Source organism: Cydia pomonella, chromosome 10, assembly GCF_033807575.1.
Source record: "Cydia pomonella isolate Wapato2018A chromosome 10, ilCydPomo1, whole genome shotgun sequence".
Taxonomy (NCBI): Eukaryota; Metazoa; Arthropoda; class Insecta; order Lepidoptera; family Tortricidae; genus Cydia; species Cydia pomonella.
Window position 1 is genome coordinate 5,994,088 of NC_084712.1, and position 14,666 is coordinate 6,008,753.

Genomic DNA, 14,666 nt, shown 5'->3' on the forward strand with positions numbered 1-14,666 from the left:
AACTATTTGAGACTGGGATATCATGGACTGTCTATAGTTAGACTACATACTAATCCAACTATAGAGATATGTATAATTATGAATATGTGCGAGTCACACGTAAATTCACTCACGGCGATTAGGGAGTCATTGTTGACGTTCCACAGCTCAAAGGGCTTACTGTTACCGTGGCCAACTTTGACGACGGAGATTATGAGATTAACAGATATAATGACGGAGCTAAAGGGTGAGAGAAACTCACATTGGTTAAGCCCATTAGTATTAATGGTCTAAATGACTATGCGAGTTTACAAGAGAGAAAGTAATTAAATGTGACTGTTTTGTATAATCGTGCTGGAATTATAACTAAGTCAAACAAAACGCCATTCAAAATAATTCAGGTTCGTGATACTTAAACTAAAAAGAAATTCAGGAAATGTTTTTTATTTTACATTTACAACGTCACTTTACTGCTAAGATGTTATATTATACGCATCACTACACCTTTTTGTGAGAATTGTAAGTTAAGATATATTATGTTGCATTACTTAATTCCTGCGAAGTCACCGGTTAATTAGTTAAACGTAAATTGTGTATTAAAATAACAAACAACCATAACTCGATACATGTTCTTACAAAGACACCTGGTGCCAAAATATACAAATTCGCCATATTTAAAATTGTGATAAGATCTTTAAGGATTTATTAATAACCAATCCGTTTCACCTAGTTGGTCTGCGTTATAACAAATAAATGAATAGGTACAATTTCAATGAATCAATTCAAATTCAAATGATAATATTGCAGTAATATTGACCTTACACAGTACACTTAAATTAAGAAAATCATTAATCAACGCAAGTATAAAACACAATTACACTTACCTTGACATTCAAGATACCATGCAGGTTACTGACCCGTAAACATTGAAGATATTAATTACAGAGCAGACACTGATACAGCTAATGAAGAAAAAGTTTCCAAACATGCAGTTAAACATATGCTTCAAGAACAAAGGGTACAATTAAATCAAAGCGAGAAAGATAGCGATGACAGAGGCGTAAATGGTGTTCAGATTACAAAGAGCCCGGATAAGGCATGCACCAAACTGGGAACCTTGACTAATCGGACCGAGCGATGATGAGGGGAAAAGAAAAAAGTCGGAAACTTTCTAGCGAACATTGTTTACGCGGAGTTATTCTTGTTGGTCAAGTTGAAGACAGTTTGGAAGTTTGCTCGGTGTAAATCGTGACTTACAAAGTTTAGTACTTAAAAAAAACATATTAATTTCGGCGACGTTGCAAATATTGAATAAAAACATGTTATATTTAATCAAACTTATGATTTGTCAAAAGAATAATGTGCTCTTCAGTAACAACACTAACAACAAATCGGACTTCAGTAGATAGTGCTGCAGTAGCTGTAATTTGTCAGGATTTATTAGGGGACCTGACCCTAGTTACCTTCCGGCTAAAGAAGCAAAAAAGAACTAGGTATAAGATCAAGTTAACATATATACAAAGTGTGTTCAAAGGGGTATGTTTACAGCGTTACAAATGTTTCGTCCTTGTCTTCACTTCATAATTACCTATTTGTTTAATTTGTAAATTAGACTAAACTCACGCATCAACATCAAGCAAACTACATCCGTCCAAGCAAGTTCGTATAATCTTTTAATAAGATCCCGCATCGTTCAAGTAAACCGTAGCTCTTAAGAGAGTTGTTTAAGCCTGGCTAGATGCCAGACCAGTCATTCCGATCACGGTCTAGTTGTAATCGCAGGAAACCAGTGTTTATTCTGCTTTGCCATTACTCGCAGTTGTTAGGGATCTATAGGTCAAATATTAGTGGTCCCATGAAAATGCAACTAATGGGAGTTACACGACCAGGACGTTAATCGCAGGGCCACCTGCGACTCGGATGAATCCCCAAGATTTAGATACCACTGTCTGTATTGATAATTTGTAGGGAACATAGCCTCGAGTGAATGTCTATTTAGAAGAAGGATTAAACGTAAACTTTGATGTAAAAAAGAGATTATAATATTTATTTGTGTCTAAAAGCATTAAGTCCGCCTATTGTACGTTTTACTTGTATTTGTGCAATAAAGTCTAAAATAAATAAAAGCAATTTATTGTTTTGTAGCTTGGGAGAATTTCCTAAAAGCAAACTGCGATATAATTGATAAAGATGACCTTTTTATTACTTCAACCAGTGAATTATGGGCTTAAGAATATAACAAACACCACGCTCAAGCGATTTGTCCAAAAAATAAAAATGTTAACGACCCTAAAAACTTTTTAACTCACCCCAACAAAGTAAACAAATAGAGGAAATTAAAAAAGTCACAGCTGTGACTCGACTCAATCCTGAAACTAATTTATTCCGGACAAACAGGATAACAAAAACGGCGCGAAGCTGTGAGAAAGTTTTGGAAATTTAAAATATGACCCGGATATTGATAGTATCGTTCAAAGATTCTGTTATAACAATCGGTCTTTATTATTAGAGGGGTTATATCTCAGTAATTTGAATTTTACAATTTATAATGAAACAGAAGGAGTAATATAGAGTAATATAGTTTAATTGTTTTAATCCCAATGTAAATCTATGGTCTTTTTTTAAACAAAAAACATTTGATGTTGGCCGTTTTAGCCATTAACTTGAGTATGACAGTAAATCCCTCTGCTGTAAGCGGCTGAACATTCACCTACTTGAAACACTCTCGGTGCAAAAATATTCGCACCACGTTTCAAGAAGGTAAGGTACATTTGAATGCATCAGTGCTACGGATAAGTATACCATGTCTCCGAGTCTCTCTACTAAAGCCACGGTTAGCAGGTCACCATTGACTCGATCAAATCAACTCACAGCTATCAGAAACTTTTAATTAACTGTCATTCGTCGTTGTGAATCCCTATTCCCATTCAGATTGAAAATCAAAATTCTTCCAAAGAATGGGAGTGATTAACGACATGTCACCGTCCCTCTACATGGAAGTACAAGTCATGCGATATAATAGCAATGCTGTAACGATACGGCGCGAAGTAAATTACCCACGGCAAATTAACCGGGTGTAACTGCGGTAATGTGAGTTTTAATTAACGCTCTGGTATAAATAAAGGCATTATTTTGTGTCTGAATATTGATTAATGTTATAAATTACCCTATTACTATCCTCTAATAGGGTTCGGCCACCGTAAAGGCATTATCTATCCGGAAATTACTCAATTCGTCTTCTTGAACAGTAGAATTGTACATTCTTTTTAACTTTTTTTACCACGGATAGGTTTCCTCTTCTTCTTCACACATCTCTTGGTAAACCCAAACTGCCCCAGCATTTGCTCTATTTTATTGATGTTTCTATGTAAATAAGATTTTTTTGAAAAAAATCATTACACAAAATTATGCGAACAAATATTATTCATGACCGATGAATCATAAATACAAACAAATACTTCTTTATTAAAGTATTTACCAAAGGAAGTAAATAAAACCATCATTACTTGGAAGTTCACTTGGAAGTACATTCGATAGCAACGGAAGCACTCCGGCACAGGATATGGTAATAGCAAAGAAATTGAAGCACAGAACGCCAGTCTATTTCAGTCTGCCGTGTAAGGGCGATTTATTTTCAGTCCTATTTCCTCTGCAGCCGTTCTGCCTGTGATGGAGCACTATTGGATACATTAGGCCGACTTATGAGGCAAGTAATAGACAGGTCAACCAAATTTAAGGGAGGAAACTAATTTGGATCTAGTTACGGAAACAAAAAAGAAATCAACGAAAACAAACATATATACTACTACACGGATAGCAATAGACGAGACGAGCATAGAGATTTTGGTAAATATAATTACTCGAGAGGAAAATGAAAGATAAGAAGTGGGATGAGACAAATTATATTAGAAACGGCCTCGTTCCGGACACTGAAAGGTCTCCGGTAACGTTTTAAGGAATTAATTTAGACGTAATAAGTGAATTCGTCAAGATTCCTCGAGCAAATAAATTTAGAACGAAAATTCTGCCAGGCGTCCTAATGGAGAGTTCTTTGTCAATTAATCGCGTTAAACCAGGTCAGATATTAGGTTCTTAGCCTGAATTTAGTTTCCTGTTTATAAAATTATTATTTCGCTGAATCTAACTGTAAACTTGCAATTATGTAAAGAGGAAATGCGATATAACTGCAAACAAGTACGAATCTTGATACATAAATTATAGTAATTCAGCAACTATGTCTGAGACAGTTTAAACTGTTGCACCGGTAGTAAACATGACACAATTTAAAACAAACATGACTAAAGTACAATTACATCATTCAAGATTGTTGACTGTAACATACAATTAAATGTTAAAAGATATGCATCAGATACACCTGGATCGAAATTCACGTTCAAAAACATCTGCGTCCTTGTATGGTTTTGGGGGAGTTATCGGACCGATTTTGAACGCCTGTTGTAAACCCATTCCCATAAGTACCGCGAGCGTGGACTATTCAAGTTATCGGGATATCCAGTGTAACATCAGACCCGTAATAACTATATATAACGGGAGAGCGCGCTTATAGTGGTCCACCTGAGCGTTACAATCGCCGATGCGCGGAATGCTTTTGGAGTATAACCCTTGGCAGCTGCCCGACAGGTGGTGTGGTACGTGCGCTTCAATTACACGGATTCGCGTTAATTTTTCTTCCTAGTGTATAATTTATAATACTTAAAAAGAGGGTTAAAAACTTAATTCTACATCCTCGCTGTAATAAAAAAAGTCTCTGATTATGCATACAATTTATATAATTTATAAAATGAAGGATAATCTATACCTGCCTACACAAGATTTTGTAAAAGTTATGTGGTTTCTATTTGAATTTACATAGATCCATTTTTTATTATGATTCACACATGCATATTACAATGTTAATAACATTAGCCTACGTGATGTCATTGTCAGATAATTTATAATCAATACCGGTTTCCTAGGACTTTGATACCACGCAAACACAGATAATGGTTCTACCTAGAAGCACCTCATAAGGACGATGGCTCAGTCCATGAGCCTCTTTATAATATACATTAATTACCTCAACCACTGCAACTAATACAGTAGAGGTTCAGTAGTTACCAGCTAAATTGGTTAGTTGCTTAATATTGTTACCAAATTCTTCGTTTTTTTTCTGCCGGTATAACGTCTAGAATAATCTTGATGTAGAAAACTGGAAAATAGTTAGGTACAATACAAATAACGTTGCATACAAAGTTATAACAAGTGAGGTTAACAGTTGAAACAGATGTAACTCAGCAGTATTGTTGCACCTGGTTTGATTTTCCTCGCGCTCAGCGGAATTAATATTCATAAAGCATTCTTGCCGATTACTCAAACTCGCTACACGTGTCGCTAAGGACTGTTTGTTGGAGTTTACAATGTGTTTGCTACGCCGGTTTACTGCAAATGTTAGCTGTTCCCAGAGAAGTAGGTATTGTTCTGATTCCATTTACTGGAATACATTTGTGCCACGTAGGTGGTTCTTAATTAAAATTCACAGCCTGTTTAGCAACTTTAACTGTCCAGAAAAATTACAATATTTCGAAAGATTCTTATCATCCACGATTTAATCTTGGTGTGACTTATTATAAGTACAATCGTCAGCACCCTGATCTAAAAACCCGTAGCTATATTGACATTCAATTGATTTCATATCTCGGCCCATTCATTCATAGCAAACAAATTCCAAAACGATTTTCTCACATTATGCGCTCAATTACATCGAATAGGGATAGAGAAATTATGAAAACACCTAGAGAGTAGATCTTATCGGGCCGCCGTCGATCCCACAGTTGTCAATAGAGCGACTCCGGCGCAGGCTGCCGTACAAGGCAGTGACCGTAGATACTCGATCATAATCGGTGGAAAAACTCCTCGAGCCGGACTTGACCCCTTTGGGATCTAGACGGCCATTTGCGCAAATTCTGCTGTAGTTTATGGCTGTCATTTTGGATGAGGCTGCAGATAACCTGATCTCATTTCTCTAAAAGATTTCTGTTTTCCTGGAGCCGCTTTCACTTCCTAAACGTTTTGCTTGCTGCAGTTTATCTATAAAACTTTATGATGTACAGTATCTTTATTGAGAGCATTATTGCGTCGCCAAAATACTTTATAAGTCCAATAAAATCATCTTCAGGATCCATTGAATTCTTTACGCAAACTGCACACCCCTGTGAAAGGACTTTTGAAAGCTTTGTTCCGCTTTAACTGCAACATAATGGGGCTTAATCCTCAGCTGCAGTTAGTCACGAGATAAAGGATCGTGGATGCGCGCGAGCATCTGGCGTCCCACGTGCCGCCCGCGCAGGTTTTGAGAAACCTTCGACTTTTTCTCTTTTCCCTCATTCATCATACGTCTATAATAATAGAGTAATTCAATCTTTAATTAAATTTCATTCTCTCCGTCGAATTTGTTATTTCAGATGCGTGGGCATACGTTTATTATCTTTTCTATCACTATTTGGTTATTTTGTGGCTGGTATAAATATTGCTCGCGCTTGAGCCGAACCTACATCAACAATTATTTTATTTTTATTCTCAGACACTATCGACGCCTGAAGGTCAGCGAGAATTGTTTAAATTGCAGCAAGTTTCTACCGAATATCGACATTTGGCCAAACGTTCGGCCTCCTAATGGTGTCATCGCATCGTATGCGCCCGAATTCGGCTGCACATGTGGGGAGCTGTTTTTTGGCCGTCGACATCTGATGTCTGTTCCGTAACATGTGCAAATTGTTTAGTTACACTCGAACTTGTAGGGATTCAGCCTCTTCAGAGGCTTTTAGCAAGACATTAATTATTTGTACATGTGCTAACGTTTAACACAATTCTCATGTTACATTTAAGGAATACCAATATCAAATGATATTTGTTGTCTATCAGAGTTAGTTTGAATAGTTTGGCAATCAAGATCGGAGCAAAGATAAGTGTCAAACAAAGCTAATATCAGTATTGTGATCGTAAAGTAATTAGGTAGCCATCATGTTTGGCAGACCCGAGTCAAGGATTAGTAAAGACGCCTATGCTATGCTACAAGCGCGTTCAAGGTTAACTGTGTTAGTTTATCAGAAACGATTATTTCCAAAGTTTTCTACGATTGAACAACAGGCATGCTTGCTTTGTTGTGTAACCTCCATGGTGGTGATTAAATCTCACCATTATTATTAACTGGCTCCATTCAAACACCCACTGCTGCGCTAGGCGGTGGAGCTATGCCGTCCACCCACAAGTCCCGTAGGCGCGACAGGGTCACACACACAAGCCTTTATTCATAACACATCCACTTCTAAACACACCATTATGTTCATGCTAACTCAAATTTACATTCGGAGAGTCAATGTCGTCTGTGTGTGACCAAGGTCTGCCATTGTTTTGGCTGTCTCGGTGGTCCGTATTCATTTAAACATGTTTTTAAGCCTCTTCTCCCGTGATGTGCAAACCTCGAATGATCCGTGCGTCGTGCAAACCAATCAGATCCTAATCCAGCATACCAACATAGAACACGCACATCATGCATAAACTTATAGGACTTTACCATTTATTTTCATGTTACTATTCAAGAGGACCATCGGCTTAAGTTTCCAGAAACTCACGAGGGTAATTAGTTTCAGCACATAAAGCACACATTCATAATGGAACGTCACTGACACTGCACTGAGATCCACTTAAGACTCACGTCCGTGCACTAAGTTTTGTCACAAGTTTAAATTGGATACACGTTTCGTTCACTGAGCGGAGCGCGCGTGCGTTCACAACGAGCGCGGGTGAGAAACTGAGCGCGGAGTGCAAGCGACGCGAGTCGCGCGGTAGCCGTTCCCCCTTGCTCTTCCCGCCAGAACATCGCACCCAACAAGTCCCGCGACTGCTCCGGACCTTTGTGCGTTTCTCGTAGTTTTTTTCTTCTTTGACAGGGCTCGCGTGGGCCGCGATCTGCCGCTCGATAATGTAATAACCCACGATTGTAGTTTATTTACGCGGTGCCGTTATCTGCACACTCGACGACGAGTGCATCGATAAAGTTGCGACATTCTGCACGTCGCCACCGTCAATAGGTGCTTACTGCGACAACTGTTTATCAACATGCCCAGTTCCTAGTAGTTGTCGCTTATAAATGACAATCTATCGAACGAAACTTCTTTTATTTAAACAATCGTGTATAGCTAGAACACCTTGATGAAAATGATGAACGTTGTTAAAGCCCAAAATGAATTCACACAAGTTTTATAGAGGTAATTATCGTATCAAAATTGAATTAAGCAACCAATTAAGCACGTCAAAAAACCTCTTGTTAAACAGAAAGTTTCCATTTGGAAATGCAAAATTCGCTGCAAAAATTAGTTAATTAATTTAACAACCGCACATCTGTATTCAGAGCGAGTGTGAAACCTGGCGGGCGAAATACTTCATCGGAACGAATTAAAATTTATCCATTTCTCATCCAGAGATTGTGGAGGTGAATTGAAGGCGAGAGGACCTGAAGGGACCATTTACGAATTATAACAAGAGAAAAAATATTTTTTCTTTACCTACGAGAGTACGAAGGCAAGGGATATTTTTTATTTATTTATATGTAGAACCTATCAATTTGTACTTCAAGTATTGTTTAGGCTTAACATAATCAATTTTGTGTTCAGTCTGCATCTGCAGTTCTAAGAAACGATTAATTACGATTAAAGACGGTTTGAAATTAATACTCATGCTGCTGAAATAAAAAAAACATCGTCTTTGCTAGGTTAGTTACTCATAAGTCATAACTAAGACGATAATTTTTAGACTTTTTTTGCCTTTAGAAAATCAGGTGCTATCCAAATCCAAGACTTTAGTCATTAGGTATGTATCATTCATCCAAATGTTTCGTAGGCCCCAAAATCTTCCGACTAATCGGGTATTAAGTCAAACTGCCCGAAACCCTCAATTCTTAGATTCTGGTTGTTTTGTGACGGTTCTGGGAAGGTCGGACCGCAAGGTCAACCGGTTATTGTTACTATTATTATCAAATTATAGCCGGGGTGAGAATCCAGTTGATCTCCAGTTGCTTTTATTATTTCTGACATAATTATGTAGAAACTTGAGATACTCATGTCCGGTTACGGTGCAACTGTGACCGAGAATTTTTTCAATTGATTGAGCAGGTTTTTTTTCACTTTCATTTGGGAGAGAAAAAGAAACAAATTATTTATGTATATTAGATATTGCAGAAGCGTTAGTCCCACAAATCATTGGCAGATATATTTGCGCGCTTCGCTGTGCTAGCATATTTAGTTAATACAGATGTCAATACAGAAATTCCATTTTTTACCAGGGCTACTGTCCTAATATTGAGTAGCCGATTCTAGGTGCCCAACTGGTCTGTTACCCGGTTCACGTTAACTTAACCAACTCCTTGATTTAGCTAGTCTTCATCCTTACCGATCTTTAATCACCCATTCTTCCATATAACTTACCTGTAAAGAAAAAAATACGGTTATAACTTATAACGCTTGTAATACATCTTCATGATTTACTGTGGCAGTGATCCTACATTAGCTATCAACTCTTTTCCATTTATCATCATCACCATATTACCTTAAAGACGCCTACTGCTGGGACACACTGCTCAAAAGCTGCTTCTATTCGTTTTCCTGCATTTCTTTAATTTTGATCTGCATCAGGTCTACCTTGCCTGGGTACACATTTGACGCTACATCTTTCTGTACACCATTAGCATTCAAATTATTTTTAGCCCCAGCAAGCCGAGTTTTCCGTCTGAGTTGGAAGGTCAGATGGCAGTTGCTTTCTTAAAAACTTGTGCATAGGTACGCTAATGTGCCTCCCATGAGCCACGGCTCATACTACGCCACTCATCATGCCACGGCAATAGGCCCTAGGAAGAAGAAGATTATTGTTTAATTTCCCAAGCTGCTATTGGTGTTCGATGGCGTTCATTTATTCCCAAAAGTCGCATCAGCGTGTTTAATTAGTCAACAAAACCGGTAGCTCGGTCGATGCACTGCTGCGAGTGCAAGGGCTATAGGGATTGCAATCCGGTCCGGCGGATCCGGTAATCCGGCCGGATCCGGCACTTTTCAGGAGCTACCGGATCCGGTAAAAATCACCGGATCCGGACCGGATCCGGTCAAATAAAAAAAACGCCTAAATACAGCACGCACTGTGCGGTTTAGATGAGGAAAAGGCGACGGATGAGAGGTATGAACTTGAACAGAGCATAAAACGAATGAAAACGTTTAAATTTAGTTAAATAAAAATATATTTATTATGACGATGACTGGGAACAGAAGTTGCCTTTCATGTTGGTGGCACGATACGACGATTACATAAATACTGTAATAGAAGGAAAAATTAAACGATGGAGATGCCATGGAAAGCATTTGTAATTTATGCTAAAGAGAAGGAAAGAGTGTCATAATGTTGTGATAGGAGATTAAAAGTAAACAAATGAGCAGGATTAAGTCGGCAGTACTCATCCGACTAGAGCTGGGCTAATCAATGTGTTACATGTGTGAATGAATATAAGATTGTAAGTTTGTATTGAAAATGAATGTATGAAATGAAATGATAACATTGATAATCTTTAGTTTACTTCGAGTTTATATATATACATATATATATATATATATATATATATATATATATATATATATATATATATATATATATGATAAAATATTGTTTATTTTCTATTCAAATTTGAGAGAGAATCTTTTGTATTTACAATTTCATCCAATCTTATACAATTTCCTTAATGGTACATGCTACTCTACTCTACGTCTAGCCAATTCTTTATTTGATCCATGTAACTTTTCTTAAGGAGTCCCTTTCCGCGATGGATTTCAATTCTACACTCTATTATTTTTCACATGAGATCGTCGTGTCGTGTAAGTCGTGTTCCATTCCCTAAAATTTGACCAATATACTTTTCTGTAAATAAAAAAAAAGGTATTTTTTTTTAATACAGACTACTACTTTCTTGGGCAAAAAATGAGGGAAAATTTAATATCATTTTGGTTAATAGTAAAATATCTTATTTTCTTACTAGAATGGATGTCAACGTTACAAAGAATTCAATCAAGGAACCGTTACGAAAACTTGTCATTTCAAAGAGTTCAAATTCCCACCCCACATCCCATTACCGGGCTTTGGAAACTAATCAAATTTATAATTGTAAACGAAAATTTGAGCACTTGTGAATATATAATAAATGACCGATTTCATATTTGGGTTTTTAAGTGATATTGACAAGGTCACACTTTTTACTACTAAGGGTTATTTTATTGTTAAGAAGTTATTTATTAACTTCAAATTATAGATTTAGGAATACGTATTACGCAAAAAACTAGAAAAATATGTCATTTAATTAATTCAGATATCCCTATACCAAACCGGATCCGGTCCGGCCGGATCCGGCCGGATTATGGCCAAAATCCAGCCGGATCCGGCCGGATTGAAAATCAATCCGGTTTGCAATCCCTAAAGGGCTACTGTCCCGAATTGTCTTTCGGCTTTTTAAATTGCGAATTAAAAGTTAGGCTTGCAAAATGAAAGTTTTTAACCAGACTGCCAAAGGAGTGTTATGATTTTCAAGCGTATGTATGTATCTGTACTACATACGTCTAATTTGTTGCGTGCGCCCCACAGCATAACCCATATAATTTGGCGGATTTTAACTCATGATGTGTCATTAGATCCGTCTCAGTTGTGTTAGTAATATAGGGGCTATTTAAGAACAAAGACAAATTGGTTCCAACGCTACTTTTTTCGTCAAAACTTTCAGAGCATTACTTATTTGAAATTTTAGCAATTATACATCGTAATCCGACCGCCGTAAACGTATAACGATTTTCAAAACTTCCGTAGATTGTTTGCTGTAAATGTAACTAATATAAACCCGGGGAAACCCCCAAAAGCCATTTCTTAAAGATCCGGATGTATATAAAACCGAATTAGATTTGATTTATTAACTGCACATTTCCATTCCGCGAGTTTACAAATAAAGGGAATCAAGTGGAAACAAGAGTTTAAAGGATGAATGCTAATATTATTGTAACATTGATATCTTGTATCGGCCGTATTTATCTTCCATCTTACAGAACAATCGCTTCGCGAGTTCAGAGTCAAGCATGACTCCTACGCCCTAACATGGCCAAAAGCCAGATAGGTGCAGCCTGTTCGATACGAGTTTCGAGCGCGCGTTCTAATGACAAGATGTTTGTGTCACAGAAAAGTCTAACCTAACGACTACTATCAAACCATTATCTTTTTGCAATACATATATGTATGTATTTCATATTACTACCCACATGGAGTGATAGATAGATATTATACTTACCTGAACCTGGCTAAAGATAAAAAGAATATATTTTATTTTAACTGAAAATGGTGTAAGTTTTGATTATAAGGAATTATGTCTGTTTTACTAGCCTGTTTGTCTTTTAAATACTATTCAGATTGCATGTACAATCAGCAATACTATTTACTTAGCACCTTTGCATACACAATTTTATGGGGGGGGGGGGGGAGTATCATTTCTCTGCAGCTGACTACATATTATACATAAAGTACCGCAAATATTCTTTTTTACACTTTGTTTTCACAATTATGCCTTATACTTACAATTAACGTTTTACTATTAGAGATGAAAAGTTAATTATAGTCTACAACAATGTAAGGCAGGACTTACATGGATCGAAGCCAAAATTATTATAAACGCGCGGTTAGATCGCAGACTGGATAGGCTCTCCTTATCTTCACACTGCCACAGCTCCTTGTCAGCCTACGTTTAGACTTCCTACGTCGTTGAGTTCGTTTTGTCCGTCGCCGTGTCCAGGTTGTTAGGTTAGGACCAGTTTGTTCGTCCTTATGGTACTGCTTGATGTGTCAGTGAAACAGGCAAGATGGATGGGTGAGAATATTCCAGAAGTAAAATACATTATAATTTCCGTCTTAAATATATATGGCCGAAGGGTGTGGTTCGGTGGTACCGTGGGAATCTGCCGAATCCGACACCGAGACAGGTGACGCAACAGAAAACTGTGTCGCCATAAAGATTTTTAGTTGTGATGACTTTTGCTATTGTATTGTATTTTAGTTTGTTAGTCGGTATCGATACCATAAACCCTAAAAGAAATTCCGTGGCATACATAAGACTATCCCGTTCGGTCATTTCGCCCCACCGCTCATGCCTGATCCAGTTATACTAGATTCATGTTTTTTTTATCCACAGATTGTCGTGGTCAGTCTGCAAACCTTTTTAATTCCGGTCTAATTAAAAAACGTGGCGCAACGTGGAATAAAATGGCTGAATAATTAATTAAATAAATTGCGTTACTCAGCTATTCTTCGTAACTAAGATTCTTCATGAAAAAACGTGCAGCGTGTTTAATCGACACAATATAAACATTTGTAACATTTCATATTACATACATACATATTACAGGGACATTCGTACACAAAGCTACTAAGTCCCTCGGTAAGCTCAAGAAGGCTTGTGTTGTGGGTACTCAGACAACGATATATATAATATAAAAATACTTAAATACATAGAAAACATCCATGACTCAGGAACAAATATCTGTGCTCATCACACAAATACATGCCCTAACTGGGATTCGAACCCAGGACCATCGGCTTCATAGGCATCCACTAGGCCAGAAAGGTCGTCATAAAAAACGTCAGTTGAAAGCTTTCTGAAGCTCTTAGACCCTGCTACGTCAACTTTGTTGTTTCAAAACGAGCAAAAGTTAAATAAATGAATAGTTATCTAAATATGTACTGATAACCGATGATGAAGCTTTCTCGAGTGCAGCCTATAATCGGTATTGGATATGGTCACATCACTATAGCGCGGCAAGGACTGACAGATGAGCGTCGCGGCAATGGCGGCCGTAGTGGAGTTTCCCAAGTTATGTCTGTTTTTATTGTTTTAAACCCTTTATTTGATGATGATTGGTGTATTTAGTTTAACAGTACTGAGGAAGTTCACATATGCCACGGACGGAATATGATTCCGTAATGTGTAGCCCCGAGCGCCCACAAACATTTAGGTGATATACCACTATTAGCATTGTTATACACCGTTCACAATCACAATTAAGTAGCAGTCGACAAAGCTATCTCATAGTTTTCTGCTAATTTTTCTGAAAATATCGGTTGTTCATTAGTCTGTACAATAATTATACCGCTAACATATTTTTGAGGCAGGCCATTTTACGACCGCGAAGCGCCATCCACACTTAAGATCCCTGTTTCCATTGCTCAAAACAATTGCTCTGTGACTAGATCTACAGTAATCTCATGGTTGACCTTTTATGCTAATTGGGTAAACACATGAGTATGTTTCTTGTTTATCTCCTTTGTTAGGGGGAACAGGAAATTCACCATAATTTAAAAAGGTTCCTTATTAACATAGGAAGTTCCTTTTAAATGAAAGAGCACGTAAAATGTATGTACTTATGTAAATTGTGTCGCCATGTGTGGAGTCCAGGATTAAAATTATGATTGCCAGCAGTAATCCTGTTGGGTTTTACAAAGTTTAAAAAACAAAATGTGTCTTTCCCGTGTAATTAGCAATAGTTAAGGCTGATTATGAGTAGAATCAAAAATAAGTTTTTGGCAAAAAAAATCATTTGTGGTACAAGCTTTTATTGCTTACC

The 14,666-nt window shown here is 37.3% G+C and overlaps 1 protein-coding gene across 5 annotated transcripts in view; it reads right to left on the bottom strand.

Moving 5' to 3' along the window:
* Window positions 1-14,666, bottom strand: part of LOC133521915 (caskin-2) — a 439,796-nt gene that overhangs the window by 184,188 nt on the left and 240,942 nt on the right. The window contains exon 1 of one of the 5 annotated variants that reach the window (XM_061857039.1): window positions 7,553-7,907. The exons of 1 other annotated variant lie outside the window; for it this stretch is intronic. Coding sequence is in view for 2 of the 4 variants with exons in the window: in XM_061857041.1 (XP_061713025.1) it covers window positions 7,553-7,586 (34 nt within the window). In the remaining 2 variants the exon portion in view is untranslated. Of the gene's footprint in view, window positions 1-7,173; window positions 7,211-7,552; window positions 7,908-14,666 lie in introns of those variants that run through there. 3 more of the 5 variants (XM_061857038.1, XM_061857041.1, XM_061857042.1) reach the window with 3 other exon arrangements.